General features: G+C 44.0%; 1 protein-coding gene across 1 annotated transcript in view; it reads left to right on the top strand.

Annotated features, from left to right (window-relative positions):
* The window catches only part of znf385d (zinc finger protein 385D), a 107,656-nt gene extending 93,492 nt beyond the window's left edge, over window positions 1-14,164 (top strand). The window contains exons 5-8 of the mRNA XM_083918564.1: window positions 2,294-2,638; window positions 5,176-5,357; window positions 10,449-10,550; window positions 13,102-14,164. Coding sequence (XP_083774690.1) covers window positions 2,294-2,638; window positions 5,176-5,357; window positions 10,449-10,550; window positions 13,102-13,344 — 872 coding nt within the window. The 3' untranslated portion in view covers window positions 13,345-14,164. The remainder of the gene's footprint in view (window positions 1-2,293; window positions 2,639-5,175; window positions 5,358-10,448; window positions 10,551-13,101) is intronic.
* Window positions 14,165-25,985: the final 11,821 nt, after the last annotated feature.

The following is a 25,985-nucleotide window of genomic DNA, read 5'->3' as shown; positions in this document are numbered from 1 at the left end:
ATAAAGTGGCTGGTGATTGTAAGTGTGGAGTCGGACCAATACATCACATACTGCTTAGGCTCTAAAATGTTCACCCACCTCGCAAAAAAGAAAGCATTTGTTATTATATATTTTACCCCTCTCATAGTGCCGCCCTTCATTTCAATACAGATGTCCTATTTCACTACATTTATCCACCACCTGCTCCTGTTCATTACTTTAAAGCTCTGCACTCAGAGAAAGAAGCACGTTTCATGAAAGCGCAGCAAATTTCACAGTGGGAGTCAGTCAACTGTAAGAGGAGAGTATTACAAGTATAAATGTGCCCGAAACCCATTTCAAAGGTTAATGGATTGGATGCTCACAAACACTGAAATACTCAACGCAAAACCCCAAAATGCATACATTTAAATATATTTGAAGGCATTTAGCTGGAGCTTTTATCCAGATTGTCGTCGCGGTAAGCTGCAGACCTTGGATGCCTTTCAATAGAGACAACTTCAGCGCTCGACGCTCTTTCCGATTCTTCTTATGTACAAGGATGTCTGTACCTCTTTCCCCGAGGTCATAACAGAAACACACCTGCTTCTGCAATCCTCCAATGCTATTTTTTTTACCTTTGGCAGAAGTGCAGACGCCTCTGCTGGGATAAAAACGAACCATATATAATGGCTCACAAAAATAGCGTGACATAATTCACTATTGATTTGCTCTCCTGGATGGCTGATCTTCATTTTGTGACGCTGGAGTGCAGAGAACCGAGAGGCATTGGCATCGATCAGGTGGTGCTCCCAAGGCAAAATTTAATTTTCATATATATGTGGGAGCGAGTCCTCTGTACTCCGTACTGACATGTGGTGTTGTGTTACGAGTCAAATATATCGATCTGCTGCCGTCTTCATGCCTAAAAATATCAGACATTTCTTTCACAACTTAGCAGCGATCTGTGTAACATGTTAATGGGACCTGACGCACGACAGTCGATCCAATGTTGATTATGTTGCAGAGCTGTCTCTCTATAATAATAAAGATTGTATTTGTTTGATATGTGCTGTACATACACTCCACAGAAATATAGAAATGCAACGCTTTTGTGTTTTGCTCCAGTTTTTCATGAGCTAAAAACAAAAATGTAAGACTTTTAACGGAAAAGACCTTTTCCCCTCAAATTCGGTTCACAAACCTGTTAAAACATGTTAGTGAGCACTTCTCCTTTTTCTCAGATAATACATATATTATTATTATTATGGCTTATATTTATATAGCGCCTTTCTCAGTGCTAAAGGCGCTTTACAGAGTCCAGGTTCCATTCATTCACACAGACGTACGTGGTGGTTGTTAACTACGCATTAGTCACAGCTGCCCTGGGGCAGACTGACGGAAGCGTGGCAGCGCCTACGGCCCCTCCGACCACCTCCTCAAACATACAGCAGTCACACACATTCACACGAGGCAAGGTGGGTGAAGTGTCTTGTCCAAGGACACAACGACCAAGACAGGGGATTGAACCGCCTGTCTGAGCCACAGTCGCACATAAACCATTGCACAGGTGTTCCTAAAGTTCCTAAAATCACCCGTAGGTGTGAATGGTTGTCTGTCTCTGTTTGTCTCTATGTGTCCTGTGAAAGACTGGCGTCCTGTCCAGGGTGGACCCCACCTCATGCCCGATGTCAGCTGGGATCGGCTGGAATCGAGTTCATTTCATCAGTTAAACCTCCAAGTTTCAAACTCTGCAGCAGCCGGTGTTTAATGTGTTTAATGTGTCTGTAACGCTGGAACAAGCTGATGTAGTCACATTGCGTTGCGGGGGCTTTTCAGCGTCTTGCTGCTTGTTCCATTGGACGGGTCTAATCTCTGCTGTTTCAGACGGTTATCGCTCACACTTTGTTCCCTGTAAACTTTTGTGGTTTTGGAACAAATCTCCCGCTGTGGTCTGTTTGACTTGCAGCATTTTTATATGCAACGTGTTTTCTAAATGCCGCACAGGTGTTGTCAAATCTGGGAGATGCTTTCTTTGTTTGCTTTAGTTTTTTTTGCTTGTATCGCCCAGATCTTGTGTTCTTCACAAACTCTTTGAACTTGGTTGTGTGTGTGTGTGTGCATCTCAAAACAATACCTGTCTTTATCTGAACCCAACTCCGTAATAAACCCCATGGTGTTACGGTTCCTGTCTTCTCTGTCTCACTCTCTGAAAGTCTGAAAAAAAAACACATTCAGCCTGTTTGTGTAACATTACATGAATAAAACATTGTTGTTTCTAAATGAGGAATGGAACCACATGATTCAAAACAAATAATCTATTTTCTCTCTGCAGATGGCGTTCCTGGAGCAGCGCCCCTACCGCTATCCCCTGTGCTCAGACCAGCACTACCCTTGGCATCCTTGACGACGACCCTCCCGACGCCATTGCCGGCACCTGTGGCCTCACCGATAGTCCCGAACACCATGGCAGCCCCATCCCCAGAGACTACCTCGGGTGCTGGAGGGGAGTCTACTCTCAACTCACCCTCAGAGCCAGACCCAGAGCCCGAGGCAGAGGCCGAGCCCGAGGCCGAGACAGACGCGGAAACAGAGGAAGAGAAAGCCAGACGTCTTCTGTACTGCTCGCTGTGCAAAGTGGCGGTCAACTCGGCGTCGCAGCTGGAGGCTCACAACAGCGGTAAGAGGCGTGCAAGTAGGCAGTATCAACATCTTATGGAAAGGATTGACTGGTCAAAATAATTATGATTCAAGATATTATCCCGATAACAATCAAAATATACTTAAAACTCTTAAAATGTCACTAAAACACACTGGAATCACTTTACCTTACATTCAGAGTGCTCCAGGAGTCAGGTGACGTAGTATAACGAGCCTCAAACTCTGCTCAAAGAGGTGGTTGATGGTCAGTCCAACAGACTTATTTTAACCCAAACTATGACCTTTTCCTGAACCCAACCCTGTTGTTTTTTTCTGCCTAAACCTAAATCACATTAATGTTTTTTATTTAGATTCACAAAGTTCATGAAATTAAAAAAGCACTTTCCTATGGAGCGATCCCAGATGGTTGAGTGGAGCTAGGCGGAACGAAATTCATCTGGCGACAGTCAGTCAGCCATTTTTTTCTACACAATCCCCCAGAGTCAGTGTTGAAGTGTTCTTTGTCATTGTTATTGTCATTGTTACTGTCTTCAACAATAATTGTCAAGTCTAAATCAAACAAAACCTTTCTACATGTTTTGGAGGTTTTTCAGTGGTTTCCATAGAAACCTATTATCCAACTTCCAAGTCAAGGTATTGCGAGACATCCCTGCTTTAGAAAACAAAGATTGTATCCTGAATCACTTCGTCAAGCTTATTTCTAATTGCCCATTTACACACACGGTGAGGATATTACAGTTCTTTGGGTCATCTGTCTCTTCAGAGGGCGCCAACACACTGACATCGTCTCCACAACGACGCACAGTAGTCAACATTAAATTACCCAAATGAAACTAAACTCACAGAAAGTCAGTGAAAGGCTCCTATGAACTAAAATCGATTAGGGTTGTTCAACAGAATGTATGTGACCATTTCACAACCAACCAACTGGAGCCATTTCCGTAAGCCATCATTGATAGGTGGGTGGACAGCTTTTCCTCCGATCTCTCTGAAGTATCGTTTTTGCTGTTGTAACAGTGATGAAGGAAAGGTCTTTTGGTACAGTGGTTTAGTCAAAAGGTAGCTTTGCAGATACTTCCAACTGCTTCTTTAGCATACTATATACAGTATATAGAAAATAAAATGTCAGCTATCACAAAACGACAACCTCCAGTGCCGCAAAATGAAGCCAACGCCTAAAACTGCAGTTCCTCGAATGGCAGCTTGAGGCTGGCTCCAAATGCGAGTCAGTCTCCAAAGACTTCCATGTTAAAATTCCCAACGTTACATGTTTACAGCCTAGTGCAAAATACTCCTGTACAGGGGGTAAATTATACTAAGGCTTAAAGTTCTGCATTATGAAGGGTGTGCTGTTTAGACTGACGGGTGTGTGCTGTTGAGCTTAGCAGGCATTCAGACCAAATCAAGTGTCCTGGTGACAACGCAAAAGTCCTCCCATTCATTTTGAATGGGGGTAGTGTGTTTAGGTTGCTGCGGGTGGAAGCCGTAGGGGGATGCTGAAAAAAAGACACAGCAGGCTGCAGTGGGAAGCTGAAACAGATTCGTCTTTTGGAGAAACCGCAACTCGACGTCATGCTGCGGTGGCAAAGGCAATCAGACTGTTTGAGGCGGAGTGAGCGTAAAAACGCAGGAGTTTGTGTAACAGCTGATGGTTTTCTTCAACAAGCTCAAGCACAGTAGCTCAAAGATAAAGATAACATAAAGAACACAATAGGCCGAGAGCGTCTCTCCCACGGTCGGACAACCCTGCAGCAATTACATTTTTGGATTGACCGTTAGTCAGGCGACATCAGGCACTGCCAGGGTGGTGACAGCTGGAGCCACCATTTTTGAGCTTCATTACGTACGTATTTTATAGAGTCTATGATTATTACTCTACCTATCCCAAAGTTATGGACATGTCAAAAGTATAAACAGGATAGAACAGTTCCCATTATGAGAGGGGGACGGGGGGGCCAATTATGTCAAAACAGAAAAACCCATCAATTTAAAATGCCTTGAATTTCCAGAATAGTGTTTTTCTTTGGGGTACTGGGGGGAAGCTAGCTCACTCCACACCAGGTTGAAAAATGACTTTTCTTGTCATTACTATTTCTAATATTGTGGCTGTTGTATTGCCCTGTTCCTGTCATCTTCATTTATCATCATTATTACCTTGAATTGCATTTCCTGAAGAAAATGCGTGAGTTCTGGCAGCCGCCGCTGCTGCTGTTAAAGAGCGTACGCTGACACGAGCTTTATCGGCAGGGAATAGAACCGGAGATAAAAAATGGTAATTGCACATGAAAGCAAACAGTGCCCTGCGGTGACATCCAAAGAAAAGAGATGTGTGCAAAAACTGTCACATTTTGCATGAACACGTTTAACAGCGTTCTCTGCTTTGATCAGAGACGTTTTAGGGGAATTTACAAGTCGACCCTTTCACCCTGAACCTCATATTTCCCACAGCAGCAGGGAGTTAAAAGACATTAACCCCTGGTTTCACCTTTCCTTCAGGGCAGAATACATAGGGTAAGTTAATGTACTGACCGGGCTGCTTCCTGTTTGAACCTGCAGGAACGAAGCACAAGACGATGCTCGAGGCTAGGACTGGAGTGGGCTCCATCAAGTCTTTCCCCCGGCCGGGAGTCAAGAGCAAACTGGCTCCAACCACCAAATCATCAACGGGCCTGCAGAACAAAACGTTTTACTGTGAGACGTGTGATGTGCATGTGAACTCAGAGACTCAGCTAAAACAGGTGAGACAGCGGGACAACTTCTTCCTCTTGCACACAAAACATGTCTGAACCTGCACCTAAAGCTCTTACAAATGAATTCAAGCAACAGAGAGTCAGTGACGGAAAGAAATATACATAAATACAGAACAGACTGGTATTTAGGGTCATGGAGATGTATTGTGTTTCAGTACAAACGTAATATTTTAATACATTTCATCCTTGTACGACATAACACCTTTGTCTGCTTATCATTTTGCCTTTGAAGAAACAGCCGTCCTTTGGCAAAATAAGCTTATCTGCACGACTGCCATGCAGTTACAAGAGAGTCTATTCTCTTCTGTCACCTCTAAAGTCACTTTGGCTGGTCAAGAAATCATCCAGCATATAACCCAGAGTACAAGATCCTAATATTCCTTTAAATTCACAGTGTTGTGGGAATTTTGGATATTTGTAATTCATAATCATAGTTTTGTCAGGTCAGACGCAGTTCAATGTCTCCTCTGTCTCACATTCTTAATGGATAATGCAAATAACTAACTCATGATGATATATTGGCACATTTGTGCATCTGTACCCTGTGTTAGAGACCTTGTGATGAGAGAGGTTCAGTGTGTTCAGGATTGTAATGTCTAAGGCATGTTTTTGTTTGGTCTAAAGACGTCACCCAACCAAGGCTATTCGCGTCCTGTCCCTCTAACTAAAAGACTGTGCGAGATTTGGCAAATGGTCATTCCCTACTAGACTCTAACTTGTGAGGATGTGGGGATGAACGTATTTTTGTCTGCAGAAGAAAATGCTTTGGCAAAATAAACCACGGAGAAAAAGCTGATCCTGTTTGTTGATCTTTATTGAAGAATCTATTTCCACAACAACAGTAAAACAGGCGGATTTTAGAGTGAAACAGAAATTATAGCCAAAGTTCATTTAAAATGCCATCATTCAAACATGGGCATGGCTTAGCAAGTACAGACTAATGCAGTCATCTTAGTCCATGGGCCACATACGGTCCAATATAAGTAAAACCCCTACAGCCCAATCCAAAATCCTAACTGCCACTGAGTTTCTCGTCAGGATGATGTTGACAAAAAAAAGCCTGTCGCTTGTTGGGCCACACACTTTCTGCAGCCTGCAGCATGTCTAGCATTAAGACGATCTTGGAAACCTTTGTCTACCTGTCTGACGATAACTCAGCCTCTGGGGGCAAAGGCTAATATTTCCAGCTTTTCCGGTGTAGCCAGTGGATATTCAGGGAAAAGCCTTCCACTCACAAGCGGCGGCCATTGTTAACGGTCCAATTAGCAACTTGAGATGCAAGAATGGAGTTTGAGTTGAGAGATGGCATCTTTATAAACATATATGTTCAGAATGAAAAGTGAAATCGTCAGGGAATTGCAGATAGGTTCCATGATTGCGTTTCAGCCGATACGTTCCACCTCTTTCTCTCTTCACACTGTTTCACTGTTTCCCATGCAAAAAGAGATCGACACAAGAACTTGAAATTTTGGTTTTTATTCTCCTTTTCCATTTGCTCATTCTTGCTCTTTTGAAGCACTTAGATTTATTACTACATAGCCTCTATGTGTCATGGAGCACCCAGTCTTCTGTGTGCATGTGTCTGAATGTGAAAACCTCCTTATTTGGACTCATTAACTTCAGTGTAAGATTTCACTTTCTGGTGGATTTAACATTATTTATTTATTTCTGCGATACAAAGATGCACCGCTGCTTGTAATGATCTTTCCTTTCATCCTGCTGCGCTGCTGTCACAGCAAAGCTCTCCTTGCTTGAAATCTCTTGCAAAAACTCACAAGAAATCCGGGACATGGCCAGGAAATCAGGGTACTTCAGTAGGAGTAAAGCTAGCTGAGTCTCTCCTAATCTCTCATCTCATCTCATCTTCAGCCTCTTATCTGGGGTCGGGTCGCGGGGGCATCAGCTTTAGCAGGGGACCCCAAACTTCCCTTTCCCGGGCCACACTAACCAGCTCTAACTGGGGGATCCCGAGGCATTCCCAGGCCAGTGTGGAGATCTAATCTCTCCACCTAGTCCTGGGTCTTCTCGAGGCCTCCTCCCAGCTGGACGTGCCTGGAACACCTCCCTAGGGAGGCGCCCAGGGTTCATCCTTACTAGATGATCCTGCACCACCTCAACTGGCTCCTTTCAACGCAAAGGAGCAGCGGCTCTACTCCGAGTTCCTCACGGATGCTGAACTTCTCCCCCTCTCTCTAAGGGAGACTCCAGCCCCCCTCCTGAGGAAACACATTTCAGACGCTTGTACCCGCGACCTGGTTCTTTGGGTCCTGACCCAGCTTTCATGACCACAGGTGAGGGTAGGAACGAAGATTGACCGGGAGATCCAGAGCTTTGCCTTCCGGCTCAGCTCTCTTTTCGTCACAACGGTGCGGTAGAGCGACTGCAGCACCGCCCCCGCTGCTCCGATTCTCCGGCCAAACTCACGCTCCATCGTCCCCTCGCTCGTGAACATGATCTCTCCTCTCCTTAAATAATGAAAAGGGTCTGTAGTTCACATGAGGCTCTGGAAATCAGGTTACTAAAGCTGAGAATAATGTGATATTTTCTGCACTGTGGCTTAAAACTCTTAGGAATCTGGATGTTGGTGGTTGCTTCTGTGCACTTCCTCCTTGTAGCTCCTGCTCATTCTGTCACAGGAGGGAATTTCATCTACAATACTTGAAAAACCACTCAGTTTTGTCTGAGCTAACCTTGAGGTTTCTCACTGAAAATAGACAGGCTTTGTATGAATTTTTCATGCAGGGTGCTTTTACCGAGCACTTCCAAAACAGCAACGATTCTCAGTGAAAAGAATCCAGCATGACAAATTCAGTTACAGCTGGAAATCAGAGGAAACGTGGGATTGTTAAATCCACTGCATGGACTTGTGGCATGTAGCGGCACTCAGAAATCTGTCTTATGTTGTCAACGTGTGCCTGTTGAATTATTTATCGACTTCAGGTTACAGATGATTCCTGTGCGTGTCGTTCCAGTTGTATTTTACTTGTTTATTCAGATGCATTGGTTGTCTCTGGTCTTTCAACATCACAAACTTTGCATTTAACACGAGAGCATGAAGTGTAATTTGTTAAAGACTCTCTGTGCACAGTATAACCATAACTGCAGTCATTTTCCCCATGGTTGGCTCCAGTCACAATGCCTTCTTTAGAGATGAAATACTTTCCGTTTTGAGATGTATTTTTAGTCCTGGCCCCTCCTCCTCTGTTGGTCAGGTTCCCACCTCAACACATGATAAGCTATCTACCCTGAAATGGCTTTGAGCCTGAGGTAACAGGCATCCATGAAGCACCACAGCAACTCTGTAATAAAAAGACGAGGACAGTTTTCACAGGTTTTCAGTGGAATATCCAGAAAAAGATGCAATATCTCATTTAGCAGTATTTCAGCAGGTTCAGACAAGGAAACTGGTCGAACCTTCCCTCGATCAGCTCATTTGTCTGACAAGCTATCTCCAAATCTGATGGCTCGATTGCTGTGGATATTCATGATCCCCACAAGGTGGACCCTAAAGTTATGCGACCCCCCTGATCTTTCCTCCAGCCCCACTATCAGCCCACTTGCATATGAAACATATCAAAAGAAGATGCTTCCCTGAGGATGAACCGACCCAAAGGCCTTTCCTCTAGCATATAACAACAAATATAACTGCTTCCTAAAAACACGTTCCTATAACTTAGTTGCACTCTCAATTGCCTTATTTACTCCCAGATTATGTTTGTCCACATAGAGAGGATGTCAGGGACTTTCACCCATCTTGTGTTGTGTGAAAAACAAAAAGTCAACATTGATTCATTTAAACCTAAATCATGTAGGCTACATACACATATTCTCATCTTGACCAAAAGAACGAGGTCGCGGGTACAAGCGGCCGACATGGGCTGGAGTCTCCCTTAGAGATAGGTTGAGAAGTTCAGCCATCCGTGAGGAACTCGGAGTAGAGCCGCTGCTCCTTTGCGTTGAAAGGAGCTAGTTGAGGTGGTTCGGGCATCTAGTAAGGATTAACCCTGGGCGCCTCCCTAGGGAGGTGTTTGAAGGGACGTACAGCTGGGAGGAGGCCTCGGGGAAGACCCAGGACCAGGTGGAGAGATTAGATCTCCACACTGGCCTGGGAACGCCTCAGGATCCCCCAGTTAGAGCTGGTTAATGTGGCCCGGGAAAGGGAAGTTTCGGGTCCCCTGCTAAAGCTGCTGCCCCCGAGAACCGACCTGACCCCGGATAAGAGGCTGAAGATGAGATGAGAGATGAGATCGTAGGATATCATATCAAAAGTTCTGCACAAAAATTAGCATGACATCTTTCGAAACGGCGAACGGAAGTGGACCGATATGGTTGCTTATGGTGTCGTTAAGGTTTCGGCACCAAAACGGCTCAGTTCGGCTTACTTCGTCCGGGATACGAACGGCAATGGGAAACAAACCCCACTCGCCCGGGTGAAAGTCCTGTGTGTTGGGACACATCCATCACCCTGACCTGCCTCCTGAAGTGGTGATACTACATCCCCTGCTTTTAGTACCTGGATTACACAAAAAATAAATACGTGGAAAACACAAAATTACTGCAGTTAATATTCTACTCAAATAGGTGTGTATGGTGCTGTCATTGTTTAGGTGACGGGTTGGGTGAAGAGGTGTAAAATGTAGGTCTCCCAGGTGCCAGTTCTGCGTTATTATAGGTGAGGCTATTTAAAAAATCTCAGCTGTCATGAATAAAAATACCTGTGCATGTTCTTGAGAGTAGGCGGTCGGCCTCTTTCTGCTTGACACTTGTGTTTGCAATGGAAACAATGGAGGCAGCAATGGCAAACGTTTGGTTTCTTCCTTCCTTCTTTAATTTCCTGGCTTGCCTGAAAAGCCGTTCTGATGCCGAAAACCTAAACGACACCATAATCAACCTTGGTAACCCTTGGCCATACCGACAGCAAACTGTATTAATTCTAAACGTAATGATGAAGATCGGTGAAAATGGTCAACACAATGTAAATCAACACGTTGCAGCTTGAGTGACACGTTGAAACCAACTGTACGTGTGACTCAGGATCTGTCTGCGTCATGTGAAACGTATTTTCTGTCTCCCTTTCAGCACATCAGCAGCCGGCGTCATAAAGACCGAGCAGCAGGTAAACCAGCCAAACCTAAATACAGCCCCTACAGCAAACCGCAGAAAGGCCAGACCAAGCAGCCGGTGAGTCACTGCACACCACAGTCCACTTATCAGAGACGAAAGTCCTGGTGTCGACACAAGGCAAGGCAAGGCAAATTTATTTGTATAGCGCATTGAATACACAGGGCAACTCAATGTGCTTTACATGATCAAAAGGTGCAGCAGAACATTACAAAACATTAAAATTCAGGAATAAAAACATTCAAATTCAGAAATAGAGACATTTAGATTCAGAAATAAAAACATTCAAATTCAAAAATAAAAATAAAAACATTTAAATTCATCCGTAGAAACCTTTGAATTAAACTCCATCAACATGAACAAAAACCAACCTGTCAATCAAACGCAGTAGAGAAAAATAATGCCTTTAACTTTGATTTAAAAATGTTTACATTAGATGCTGATTTCATCTCTATTCACAGTTCGTTCCACTTCTTTGCAGCATAATAACTAAACGCAGCATCACCACGTTTACTGTGAACTCTGGGCTCTACTATCTCACCTGTATCCATAGATCTGAGAGACCTGCTGGGTTCATACCTGACTAACATCTCACTGATGTGAGACACAACACTCCCGGTGACTCAGTTCTAATAACCCAATGGCGGTCGGACGTATGAACTCATGACGGACAGTTATTGTTTGGTATCTGAGACTGGGATCATTGTCATTCTTCTGTTCCAGTCACTTTCTTATTCCGCACTTTGCAGTCGAAGAAAAAACCATAGGTCTACGCCCAAGAGCAATATATACCCTTCTGGATGTTGGATGAAGCTGCATGTGGAAATTTGGCAGTTTAATTTTCCCTTTTTTATCAGCGAGATCGTTCTCTTCCAAAGTGTCTGCTCTTCAATAAGGCCCATTTGACGCCACGTGATTCAATAAAATGTCAACTTTCATGACTGCTTCACCTGTTACCTGGCTTTTATTACAGAACCCCGGGCAGGGAACAACGGGATTTCATTTGAAAATGTTATATTTTATTGACAAAAATGGCACATATCAAGGCTCCTCTGAGCCAACGCGCTCGAGGCTGAATGGAGGCCGAGGTCGAGCGCTGTTTGAAAGTAATCATAAATGTCAGTTTTAACTTATTTGGAGTAGCTCAGCGTGTGGTCCTCTGCATCGAGGTAGAATTAGTGTCAGGCAAGTTGACGGAATAGGAGAAGTGAACTTAAAGAGCTTTCACATATTTTCCACGAGGTGATTGTTTCACTTTCTGGTACTCGTCGTCCTGCGTGGCAAGCCTCGGGCCTTCTCGCACTCCAGGCCAGTTAAAACAAGTGTTTAAAAGTTGTTTTGTCGATCCGTAGGATGCATAAAGGATTCAATGCGGGGAAAGATAAAGGAGATTCTGACTTTCCGTCTCACAGAAGCTCTCAGAAGGCTTTATTAATCACCCCCACAGTTTGCCGAGACGATGCGCGGGGGTTACCAGTGTGGGGGAAATGACTTTTTCTGAAACCCATCATTGACTGAGTTAACGGAGAGGAGCTTCTCTGATGAGCGGAGAGTAAAGAATGCTTCCCATAGGGTTACGACGCCTGAGTCAGTGATTGATAACCCATGACAACGGCTGCCGTCCCGGTGCTGTGAGACCGTAGATTTTCCATTACTGATACAGAAGATTAAGCCGGATAACTTTGGTGACCTTTTCACCCTATTAGGCTGTTTTTGGAGGTTGGGCACTTCTTCCCCCCATTTGTCTTCTGTCACTGTTGTTTCTTTCATTCCTTCTTTCTTATTCTTTCTCAATATAAAACCATATCACTCCACACTCTCTTAAAGCTATTCTTACATGTTTAATGTGCAAAAACTGCCACAAAATAGCCTATTTTCTAAATGCCTTTAAGTCTAAATTGCTGGTATATTGGTAAATTGATAGAACAATTATTTATAATGTAAATAATAATAAACTTATAGTGTCAAAAATCAGAAAATACACAATTAGACAAAAAGAAAAACTAATTAAAGCCATTTTATAAAGGGCTGACATGTTAATCACTGTTTTCAGTGGAAGCTCTGGCGTCTCACAAATCACCTGGAACACTTTCAACAATTAAATGCTGATTTAGCGGCACCTGTTTGATCCCCTGCCACCAACTCTCTCTGTGCCTACAGGCTGCAGCAGCGTCCTCAGTCGCCGTGCTTTCTGTTTGTTCATGTTTGTTTTAATAAATCCGATGTTTGTGACACCACCGATCCAGAGAACTGTTTGGAAATCAGATATGATGCTTTGGAGTATATTTGTCAATGATGATTTGGATCTGCTCTATTTCATGATGGGTACATGATAATATATATATATATACACACACACACACACACACACACACACAGGTATATACATGCATACATACATAGACATGTACATGGACAAATAAAAACATAATAAGTGACAAAACGCATTCCTCTTTGGTGCTGTTTGACATTTAAGGTTAAGGTTAACTTTACATGATTTCACTCAACATCTTATATTCCACCCATCCTGTGTCTCTTAGGAAACCATATTAATCAACCGTGATGATGCACTTACAGACTGCGCTGACTGTATTTTGTCTCCCTCTACCAGATAAAGTTGTCCCTGGTTAAGGAGCGCCAGTGTCCCGCTCTGAACGCTCAGATCATACCTGCTCACCTGGCCGCAGTGGCAGCCGCCCTCAGCAACACATTCGCACACCGCACGAACCACGTCACTAACCACGCCCCGACCCCTGCCCTCTTCCAGACACAGACCCTCTCCGCTTCCCTGCTCCACCCGGCCCCCGGGCCTGTCAGGACCTCCCACCCACAAGTCCTATTTGCCCCTTATTGACCTGTTTGACACGGGCGGTTCTTGAGCGCCTCCTGTCAAGGACCAAACCGTGTGCTTGAACCAGACCAGGCCAAGGGGTCGTCATGCACTCCTTCTATGCATCCAGGAACATCCCACCTCCTTGTATGGATTATTCCCACATTTAAGGCTAAACCGGACTGCAGCGAAGCATTGGGCGCTTTCCCGTGATGGATTTACTTCTCTAATCCCACTGAAACCTGGGCTACAGTATACATGCTTTGTGTGCCACCCTGCAGCCCATGGCTCGTACCCGGACCCTGGACCTACATCGTACCGCAATAATGTATAAGACTAACCCCGTGAACTATGCAGTGTCGATATTGTCTTGATGCAAGGCACAGTTTGAGCTAAAAATACGGTAGGGATATGCTTTTTGTAAAGATACAGCGTGGCATTAAGATCATTGCTTTAGTGGAGGATTACTGTCGCTCATTATTTAAAAAGCTGTTACTGATCACGAGCGAGCGAGGCCCTCCTCTGTTCCTGTACGCACTTTAAGCCCCTCCTCTGTTGATGTCTACATTAGATGGCTAGACTGTGTTAGCTTGTTAGAGTACGTGTCGTGATGTGTGTTTTTTTGTATCTGTCCTTGCATATCTGTGTGCGTGTGTGTGCGTGTATGTGTGTGTGTGACAGGGAGAGAGAGCTTCCCATCCACCATAAACCCTTCTAGTTGATATCCAGCACACATTGTCACTGACCATGTCTCGGGCCAGAGGGACCACCAACGCTTGTGTATATTAACTGTCAGTGTGTAAAAGGTGAACAATTTCAAATAAAAAGAGTCCTAATTTGTTAATGCTGGTGATTCTGTGTAGTTCAGTATATATTTCAAATGAATCTGGGTAAGAAAATATACACTTAATTTATGGTTCTCCAAAAATACAGTTCATAAAATATTCAGAATGAACTGAAGGATGTTCACTCTCCTGGTGTTTGTATCAAGACTTACAGCAACACTCACTCATGCACGTACACATCCAGAGTAATACATTCACAATGCATAATTAAGATTCCTAGCACAACTCCAGTTCAACTACTACTGACAAAAGATGTGCACAGTGGGGGCTCAGTGTACTGTATGATAATACAGAGGCTAATCTATGACCATGATGTAAACATTCCTGTTGGATTCTGTTCAATTATTCACAGTTTCATATCGTATCATAACGTTAGAAGTCACGTCTCCACGAGTAAATTCAACAGAACATGCCATGTGAGTGAATGACGGATGGTCTATTGGACTAATAATGCAGCAGATTCAGTGCGTTTACATGCTCATCAGTCTTAGCCCGTTTAAGGGACTAATCGGATAGTTTGAGTTCCCCTCGTAAACATGAAAGAGGGTTGAATGGGAAAATAACGGAGTAGCTCGACCTCCGGTGCAGTAGGTGGCGCTCCACCAACATACAGCTGGGTTTTTTTGGTAGTAATGTTACTTGCAATTGGCTTACATGGGCTCGACACTAACACCTACAGGTTTGGCATGCTCTTGACGGCATGTATACACGGTTTATTGTGAACAATTTGTTTCCTGAAAACGAACAGGTGTGCGTGATATCATTTTTGAAAACAGACGACGAAATGTCCGTTTATGAAAATAGACAGCAACGTGTAAACGCCTAGCCTCAAACCCAGACTGTATATGAAGATGGACGGCATGACGGCTCCCCTAAAGTGAAGCCAAAACATCTTGATCGCCCCCTGGTGGCTGGCTGCAGGAAAGGTCATAAGTCCCGCCCCCTCCTTGTTAACAAATGGGACTTGGGCCAAACTAAAAAAGTCCACCTTAAATCATTTTAGTTTCTGTCAATTAAGTAGTTTTTTAACACCCTGATGTTTGTTCAAGTACATTTTTTTTATGATAACATTAATTTTAATTAATTAGATGTTTTTAAAAGGTCAAATAACTAATGTCATGAATTACAATTGTTATCAACTTACCACTCATTCAGTGGGAGGAAGTGAAGATCTTTCCAACATCTTTATATGCAGTCCGCAGTCGGTTTCAGGTTACTAAAAATATTTTTCAGCACTTATTTGCGTTTTACGTCACTATAATTACCCTGCAACGAACCCCATCTCTCATACTATTCTATATCCCACTCATACATTTTATTTATTGCGGCTATATTTAGAGCTTAAAGGATCCTAGATGAGTAAAAACACACTAAAGGCACAATTACATTATGTCAGATTTAAGTCATTTGTTGAACATTTTCAGATCAGTGCAGTGACAGATGTGTTTCGGGAGAAATTCCTTACTTCCACACATACATACTTCTTCTTTGGCCCCATTTTTTCTTACATCCCGACTCACAATTATGTATTTTCCCATAAAAAAAAGTAATTTCCTTAAACAGCTTGGCACTGTCAGCCGTGCATTATTACACATTTGATGCTCTGGTGAGTATTTATATCGGCAGGACTGTGGATGTGAGATGGATTGAAAATGTGTGTGTGCATGTTAATGAGGACACATGCAGCAATGGCTCATTCTGCAGCAGGATAATACTTGTTTGTGGTGGAAATTAATGGTTTTGTTTTTGTCTTTTCATGAACTTTTATCCTTCACTGATCCAAGTCTCTGGAACTACAGTCCCTGTGAAGGCGACATCCTGCAGAGACAGACTTCAGTGTTGTTTGTTTGTGTATTTACTTCTGTACAGTGAGTCAAACAGAAGTCAGTCCTCTCTCCCATCTCTTTATCTTTGTACTGTAAGTGTCTAACATCGTCTACTTCATTGATACTTTTGGCACAAACAGAATAAACACAGAGTGAGCAACACATCTACCACTGATTAACACATGCTGGATGTATTTCTCTGCAGCCATAAACCTGCTTCTATCCAAACGCAGAAGCCTTATCGTGGTAACTACATGCAGAGGCTTGAATAAAAGACGTACTCGTGGCAGACAAACGTCATCCCATACATTAATCACACACACGGATGCACGCATGTACACGCAGGCAACATAAATACATCCATGAAGTCTGACATGCTAAAGCCCAGATGGCTTTCTTCCATCCAGGAAATAACATCCCTAACAAAAGGAGGTCCTAAACTTGGACATTTTGGAGGGACCCCAATTCACCACAACACCATAACTCATATGGAGCATATTAAACTCAGTTGTTCAGTCTGTGAACTGTTCTGTGAACCCTAAGGCTTATTCACTCGTCCCTCATTTGTAGCACATCTACCCCCGAACTCCCTGACGCATGAAAGATGGCCGTCCAGCCAGATGAGAGAGCTTCTTTTCCTCCCGTAACTCCTGCTCGCTCTCCAAAACCAATACAGGATCTCTGGCCACCATCTCGCTCCCATTTAATCTCACTGGAACGATGATCACAAACATCTGTAAGTGGGATGCAGAGCCTCTCTATCTGCTGTTCGGGAGAGCTATCAGCAGAAAAACACTGCCTAACTCCTTTGCTGTCAGCGGGGAAAATGCTGTGAACAGCTGGATGTCAAACCGAGCGAGCTCTGGAATGTAGATTACGCCTCAGAGTGACTCAGAGAAGAGAAAATCTCAGCTTCGAGCTTCAGCTGACGACCAGAAATCAAGTGAACCTTAGCTGAAGACGATTAATACGTATATGATGTACAGACAAATACTATTAATTCATATTCATGATCATAAGGCTGTGGAAGTGACTCCAGCAGCAGATATTATGAACAATTACAGACATTACTTTAGTTCTTAGAGATATATTGAATGTAAAGAAATGTAACAGTGGACGCATTATATATTCCACAAAACTAAAACAAGATCAAATAATACTAATAAAGAAGAAAAGTTGTTGTTTTTTATTCGATAAGACGAATAACTTGGCCAAACAGGTTCCACGGGTAAATTCTACTTCGTTTGACCAGTGTGAGTGCAACAGTACCGCGCCTAGCTGTGGCATGCTTGCCGGCCACGGCCTGTTTGGGAGAGTTGGGCTTTTGTAAAGTACGTTTGCACATGTATGAGCACGAGTCCTACAGCGGTTCTGACGTCATTTCCTGTGCGCCTGTTGGGACATAGAAAAAAGAAGGAGGGACCATGCGCAGACATTTAAAACAATGGCGGTGAAAGGTTCACGTTGGTGTGATGCGGAGGTGGAGTGTTTACTGCAGATTTGATCGATGAAAAGATTCAAAAACAGTCGACAAGACGCACAAAAACTCCGAGGTCTACGGAAAGATTTGGAAACAAAGCCACGCATCGCGATGACGTCATCAATGCGTGTGACGTGTTACGGCGTGATGACGTATAGGCAGCAAGAAGCATTCACCGAGGCCCAGGTAGTGTGAGTACAAACGGGCCTGGAGGGGGGGACAAAGACCCTAAAGCAGGGGGCACGGGACGAATGAACAGTGTGAGTGCGCCCTTAGGGTCAGAGTTAGAACAAAATCAAATAATCTGAGATTTTGAGCATGAAGTCAGAACAGAGTGGGTTGCTTCCAGTCATATTATTAGATTTTAAATTGTTACCTGTGTTTTTTCTTTGCATGAATAAAAACATTTATACCATAAACTGACACATAAAGATCCACCCGAATGCAGGAAGTTAAGTTTGACTCTCAAATGTATGCCCCCCCCCCGGTGTTAAAAGGAAATCTGCCCCTTGGTTGCCGTGGTGTCCCTTCCTCGTTGTGCCGGCTCCCTGCTCTGCTCATCATGCACACCTGTCTGCCATCGGCTCATCACCTCTCTCAGCGCTCACCTGCCTCTCATCAGCTCGTCAGCCTGCAGTATTTCAACCGTTCTTCAGCAGATGGTTGTTTCAGCCACAGAGGCAGTAACGCTTCCAGGCCAACTTAGTTATAGCTCGAGTAAATTAATTATCTCTGTGCATGCCTGTCTGCATGCTCGCCTCCCAGACTGCCAGCAACCTCCGAGCCTGTTACCCTGGCTGCCTCGCGTCTCCTCCCTCTGGCACTCACGCCAGCCCTGTCCTCCATTATCTCTATTCTTCCCGGCTGCCACTGGGTTCCCATTTTCTGCCATCAGCCCCTCATCCAGATGCTCCTCAACAGTACAAACACTTTTCTCACCACCACCACTACTACCAGCCTGTCTGTGTCCTGTTCCTTCTGTGTTCATAACAACCACAGCTCTGAAATGATGGTTTTTTCATATATTATTTATTAAGTGAGTTTGTCAAATTAAACTTTTTCATAGTTTAAGGACCCACACAATAACATTGAGAACAAAAGGTACCAATAGTAACTTGAACTCCTTCTCTTGGGGTAAGGACTCATTCCCTACCTGGAGTAAGCAATCCACGGGTTTCCTGCTGAGAGCCACGGCCTCAGATTTAGAGGTGCTGATCCTCATCCCAGTCGTTTCACACTGGGCTGCAAACCGATCCAGTGAGTGCTGAAGGTCACTGACCACCTATGCCATCAGGACCACATCATCTGCAAAGTAGTTCAAGTTCAAGTACCTCAGGATCATGTTCACGAGTGAGGGGACGATGGAGCGTGAGTTTGGCCGGATAATCGGAGCAGCGGGGGCGGTGTTGCGGTCGCTCTACCGCACCGTTGTGACGAAAAGAGAGCTGAGGAAGACAAAGCTCTGGATCTACCGGTCAATCTTTGTTCCTACCCTCACCTGTGATCATGAAAGCTGGGTCAGGACCCAAAGAACCAGGTCGCGGGTACAAGTGGCTGAACTGGGTTTCCTCAGGAGGGGGTCTGGAGTCTCCCTTAGAGAGAGGGGGAGAAGTTCAGCATCCGTGAGGAACTCGGAGTAGAGCCGCTGCTCCTTTGCGTTGAAAGGAGCCAGTTGAGGTGGTTCAGGATCATCTAGTAAGGATGCCCCCTGGGCACCTCCCTAGGGAGGTGTTGCAGGCACGTCCAGCTGGGAGGAGGCCTCGGGGAAGACCCAGGACCAGGTGGAGAGATTAGATCTCCACACTGTCCTGGGAACGCCTCGGGATCCCCCAGTTAGAGCTGGTTAATGTGGCCCGGGAAAGGGAAGTTTGGGGTCCCCTGCTAAAGCTGCTGCCCCCGCGACCCGACCCCGGATAAGAGGATGAAGATGAGATGAGACTAATAGTAACACTCTCACTGTAATTCAAATATTAAAAATCATAGTTTGTGTTTGTATGTCCTAACATGAAGGGCTGAACACATGGCCAGGAATAACATGCTGTATTAATTTGGCCTTAAAAGTAAACTCAATAAATTCTGTTCATAGCATCAGTTAATAAAATAACCGACACATGTTGGAATGTAAACTCGGCTCATGTTTCTAAAACCCACAAATCACGGGTGTATTATTGTGCTCGTCGATGGCTGTTTTCCAAAGTCATAAAAAAACAATTGCGCCTATCGCGGATTTGTTTGTGGGATTAAGAATGTGGACTTCCTGTTTTCCTGTAACAGAGCCAGAAAAATAGTGGCGAAGAAAACGCCACAGAAATGGCAACAAGCTCAGCTGAGGTCGACGGAGCTGTACAGGCTGCGGCAAGTTGACTGACAAATAAAAAGTTTGAATTTGTCATGTTGCTTTGAGCCAAACAACGCAGCCTCTCCCAGGCAGCACACATCCAACGTGAACATGATGTGGGTCTGATTGATGACGGGGAATTAAAAGGCAATTCAGTCTTACTGTGCTAAAATTATAGGGTTTTTAAAAGCACAACATGGGCAGAGAGTTGAGATAAATCTAATTCTCACTTTGATAATAGCAGCTGTGATGTAGGTTTTGACAGAATCAGTCGAGAGGAGGAGGACAAATCTTTACTTTGACATTTATAGTTTAAGAACCTGGGAAAACTGAGGTTCAAAACATGTTTCTTATCACTCCATTTGTTTTTAACAGGCTAAACCTGTGCGTCATTATAACCAGGCCTGATGAAGCTATCAGCCGCCAGCTCGTTATGAGCCTAGAATATGAAAAGGATTCTTTGCCAGCGAGTCTGCTGTCATGGATCTCAGGTCGTAATTACGGGACATTTTCAGCTCCTGTGATCAATAAAAGTCCCGTCTTAGATACTTTTGACTTTCCCCGTTATACACAGAGAGGCACAAAGAGAACAAAAGCATCACACGGCCGACTTATTATCTGACTGAATCACAGCAAGCACTACAGGTTGTTCTTCTTCACTTCTGGTTTGTACGTATAACAAAGAAAAGTAATGTAATCCGTATTTAATACGTATGTAATATGACCCTTGTATGTATGTAATTGGGGCGACAGTAGCTCAGTCCATAGTTGACTTGGCTGGGAACCGGAGGGTCGCAGGTTTGAGTCCCTGTGTGGACCATGAATGGAGCGTGGACTGGTGGCTTGAGAGGTGCCAGTTCATCTCCTGGGCACTGCCGAGTTGCCCCAACTGCTCGGGGCGCTGGTCACTGTCAGCCCCCTCGCTCTAACATCTCTCCATTGATTGCATGTATATAGGTCCTGTTTGTGCATGTGTGTGTATTTCGGGCCTGTGTGTGTGTGTGTGTGTGTGTAACGTGAAAAATAATAATAGAGTGAAAAAATCTAATTTCACCATTGCGGGACTAATAAAGGAATTCTTCTTCTTCTAATCCACGTTGTATGCGCTGTAAAACGACCAGCGCAAAGCAGGAAATGAGGTGATTTAAGACCGTAAAGCTCCGCGTAGGGAGGAGGGTTGGGATGGTGGATGGGTCCCAAAACGCGGGACTTTCACCTGAGGGACCAATTACAGTAATGGTATTAATAGTTTGCAATAAAACTTCAGATTGATTGTTATTGGAATCAGTTGAGAGACGATTACACGTTGCGTAAGATAAACCTCCATGTGGAGTTCATTGTGTAAGCTCATTTGACTGTACTGGGGTTGATTAACACGCAGTCTACCAGCTAGATCCTTCATTTCCTGCTTCTCCGTCACTGTAACAAGAAGGAAGTTCATTGCTTTTCGTTAGTTATTTGGAGTTGTCTTCCATTTTTCATTTACAGACGCTGGAGAAGAGAAAGCCCTGAAGGCTGCAGCACTCAAGCGGGATGTTGTAACAGATACTCAACATGAGCTGCACTGACAGTGCCCTCGGGACTCCCGGCAGGACCGTGCAGGTCCAGGCAACCCTTTCTATGTAAAAGCTTTGATTCAACATTGTGATAAATGCCTCAATTAACATTCCAGTCCATTAAGGCTTTGACATTTTTACTTTATCTGGACCTTTACGAAAAGCCTCGCTCGCGGGCATCTCTCTGAAACATGGTCCCGCTGGTGAATTTGACAGAACACCTGCATTAAAAGGGGCCCTGGCTTTTAGTGCCCCGTGTGTTTTTACACAGATCGCTTTTAAGCTTCAGTAACACAAATACGAAGGTTTAACGAGAGCGAGGTTTGCAGAGGAGTCACTGAAATGTTTGCTCAGCGGTTGCTCTCTGAACACCTTGGCAATGTTTTTCAAGTGACTCACTGAAGCTCAAAATAGGTTCAGAGCGAAAGGTTGAAGACTTACTTAAAGGTGACACACACACACACACACACACACACACACACACACACACACACACACACACACACACACACACACACACACACACAGAGGAATCTTTTTTAGTAGTCATGGTGCAGTGCAGGCTACACGGTGGTGTGGTGGACAGCACTGTCGCCATACAGTAAGAGGGTTCGAATCCTGGCACGGGCCCTTCTGTGTGGAGTTTGCATGTTCTCCCCGTGTCTGCGTGGGTTTTCTCCGGGTTCTCCGGTTTCCTCCCACAGTCCAACGACATGCGCATGTTAGGTTCATTGATGACTCTAAAATTGCCCGTAGTCTGTCTCTGTTCATCTCTATGTGCGGCTCCAGCCCCCCCGCGACCCCGACAGGGACAAGCGGTTGAAGATGAATGAATGAATGAACGGTGCAGTGCAATGTATATATGTACTCTTCATGTTGTTCCATGAACACTAAATCAGAGGAGCAGGTCATCTACTGAACCTGTGTTTGGGTGCAGGGGTGTCGAACATACAGGGCTAGGGCCAAAAGGCTGCAGAGGGGATTAAGAGGGATGGAGAGCAAGAAGCTTAATGTGTTTACTTAATTTATGCCTTTATGGTTGATTCGATAGGGACAAATACATTATACATAGAGTAAAAGCAGTTATCCAATGGCAGATGCTAGTTTGCAAACACCTGTACCTATAAGGTATTTTATGAAACTAAGGTTAGAAAAGTAATGAGTACAGCAAAATGCAATAAAACACACTGAATACATTACATTTAAATGTTTTGATTTGCTTCTGAATTAACCACATGGCAGCTCTTTTAAAAGTGCTGACGTTTGCAGCAAATGTCAAGTGATCCGGCAGCAAGTTCCAGGACTTTGTTCCTTTCACATGATTTATCAAGTTTGCTTTAAAGATCAACTCTGTTTTAACTCAGCCCCCTTCACTAATTCAAAACGTGCATCTGAAGCCGTACACAGTCCCCCCCCCCCCCCCCCCCCTCACACACACACACACACACACACCAGGGGTTTACCAAACTCTGCAGCATTGTTGAAGCCTCGAAATCACAAAAACAAAACTGTTAACACTTTAAAAAATTGTCGACAAACATCTCTAATACGATATCCAGTAAACAATAAGCGAGACAGACGGCGCCTCGAACTATGTTAACAAGAAGAGTCCATTTGAATGTAAGAATGAGGATTTTCTCAACTTTTTAAGTGGAAATTTGCAAAAGTTGAAAGAGAAATGTGGCCCGGGAAAGGGAAGTTTGGGGTCCCCTGCTAAAGCTGCTGCCCCCACGACCCGACCCCGGATAAGAGGCTGAAGATGAGATGAGATGAGATATGCTGATGTTTCAAAAAATGTCAAAGTTACTTTTAAAGTTTCTAATTAAAGGCAGAAGACGCAAAAGAGTAACTGGACTCTGTCAGATGGATTGATTCTCATTTGCTCAGCAGATCCATCTGGGAACTCTCGTTTGGAGATCTTTTGGGAATGGGCGAAAACACTGGTTACTGATTGGATAACCCATCTGTCTATCACCAACACACGGGCCAAATCAACCAATCAGATCAACGATGCGCATCACGTGATAACAGCGTTGAGGCAAAGTATATTTCCTGTGTGTGTAACGCAAATTTACAGATCAAAGGGACAATCTCAGGTGATCGGTCGGTCTATATCCAACAGAAGGATCCAGAGAAAGAAGCGTTAGCGAGCGGCTCGATAGCTGCGCTCATCTCATCCGTGGAAGCCGCCATGTTGTTTACACTGAACAGTTGCTTCTCATTGCGTCACACTTCGACCTGCCTCAAAACCAACGCTGATTGGTTCGTTCACTTGGGCAAACTTGGGGAAACCAAATTTCCTCAATCGCACGTTACCAGACTGATCTGTAAGTAAAATACAATGGCGCTCACAAGATCGGGAGGGGCTCACGAGGCTAACAAAAGTGTCTTAAGAGCAAAACTGAAGTGAGCGGCTCCAGCCATCGTTGTCTTGGAGACTGACCAGTCGGAGCATGGATGGAGCTGAGGAAAGCCGAATGAAGCCTACAGTCTCAGTTCCCCACCTGTGACTGAACGCACCTATCACTCAAAGCAGCCAGCCCTTAATTATGCATCATTTTAAGCCTTAAAGGAAGAATCTTTATTAAAAGCTTAATATTTTTAAATATAAAACACCCACTGGGCGTTTTGAGGGGTACAGAATGAAAGTATTGCTTTTCCATAATAGAAATATATATATATATATATATATATATATATATATATATATTTGAAGATAGTTATCTCTATCTTCTGGCGTTGCTGGTTGACAGGGTTGCCTGTTGTTGGGTGCAGCTACTGTAGGCTGGCACTGGGTGAAATGGAGTTTGCCAATCCTGCAGCTGCGTTATTTGTCCCAGCAGCTGAGTGAGCGGAGACGGGCAAAAGCCAGAGTCAGTATAGACCAAGCATTCACTCCATAGACTTCCTCTTAATGCAAACTGAATGGATGCTCCATGTGTCGCTATATCCAAACCTTTTTGTTTTCTGTAACTAGACCAAAGAACCAGAGCTGATTTCTTTCTGCCTCAGTGTGATTGAGTTTAATAACCACGCTTGTGGAGTGTCTCACTGTCATCTGGCTCTTGGAAATCCTGGGACTGTGCTAAGAACAGGGCTACATGAACAGTATGAGTGCAATCCTGAACATTTCAAGGACTCGTCTGACAGCTGTGCTATCACAGTGCTCATGAATATAGACAGCATTGCCTTCTCCTGTTATTGTGACTCACACTAAGCAGCTGACACAGGAATTCACTCTCACTATTTAACTGTTCCTCTCCCTCAGACTCTGATGTGGTTTGTAGTCCGCTAACTTAGACAAAGACTGCAAGTTATTATTGGTTTAGATTTTAAATGAATGAAATACAAAATATTAAAACATCTCAGTCAGAACTCAAATTAAAGGTATTAAAGCCAAGTGGTTTACACAGTGACTAGAAGTAAAACATTGAAAATAAAATGAATGCCTTTAACAACAACAATGGCGGTGAAAGGTTCACGTTGGTGTGATGCGGAGGTGGAGTGTTTACTGCAGATTTGGTCGATGAAAAGATTCAAAAACAGTCGACAAGACGCACAAAAACTCAGAGGTCTACGGAAAGATTTGTAAACAAAGCCACACACACACGCGATCAATGCGTGTGACGCGTTACGGCGTGATGACGTATGGACAGCAGGAAGCATTTGCGTGAGGCCCAGGCAGTGTGAGTACAAATGGGGCTGGGCGCGGGGGGAGAGGGAGGGGGGACATGTACCCTAAAGCCCGGGGCGCGGTGCGGAAGGACAGTGTGAGTACGCCCTAAGAGGTCTGATCAACACAGTTCACAATGCAAAAGGGTTTGAATACATCATGAGACAGTGAGCGGTTGGCTGTCTCCGAAACTTGAAATACATTTGCCTTTGACACGATTCATTGTGGTAAAAATGAAAAATTAAATAAACAATAAAGCAAAGTGTTGCAGTTAAGAACGTGGATTGGATCCACAAAAATATGCAAAAGATATTATAACATATATAACAAATTATGTACAATTTAACAGGTAAAAACAACAAAATCCAGATAATGAAAAGCTCCGTTTTCAAAAAAATCACTTGTAACTATGTCGTCTTAATGTTGTTGCATGATGACAAAAATCGGGTTTGCCATGAATTTAGTGATGAAAAAAAACAGATTCTCATGTTTTGACTCATGTTCTTGTGTTGGTCAGGGCTACTTGGCTGAAAGAAAATATTTTAAAGGGGGTAGGTCAATTCAATTCAATTTTATTTATAGTGTCAAATCATAACAGAAGTTATCTCAGGACACTTTACAGAGTAGGTAAAGACCACACTCTATGACTTATTTATGATTTACACAGACCCAACAATTCCCCCGTAGAGTACGGTGGCGTTGAAAACCTTCCCTATAACAGACAGGAACGTCAGACAGACCCAGCTCTGTGGAGGACGCACATCTGTCTGCACCGGAGAGAGGAAGAGAGAAAAGACGGACAGAGAGACGGACACACTTCCAGAGATGCAAGCACCCAAAGAGTAACAGTAACTATAATAATATCTATAGTAATGTGAATATGACTCATATGTTATGGCAGTTAAAACAGCAGAATAGTAGAAACAAGCACAGCTAAGGTGATAGAT

Source organism: Echiichthys vipera (assembly GCF_963691815.1).
Source record: "Echiichthys vipera genome assembly, chromosome: 8".
Classification (NCBI taxonomy): Eukaryota; Metazoa; Chordata; class Actinopteri; order Perciformes; family Trachinidae; genus Echiichthys; species Echiichthys vipera.
The sequence above is the reverse complement of the archived record's forward strand: the minus strand, read 5'-3'. Positions and strand labels throughout refer to the sequence as shown.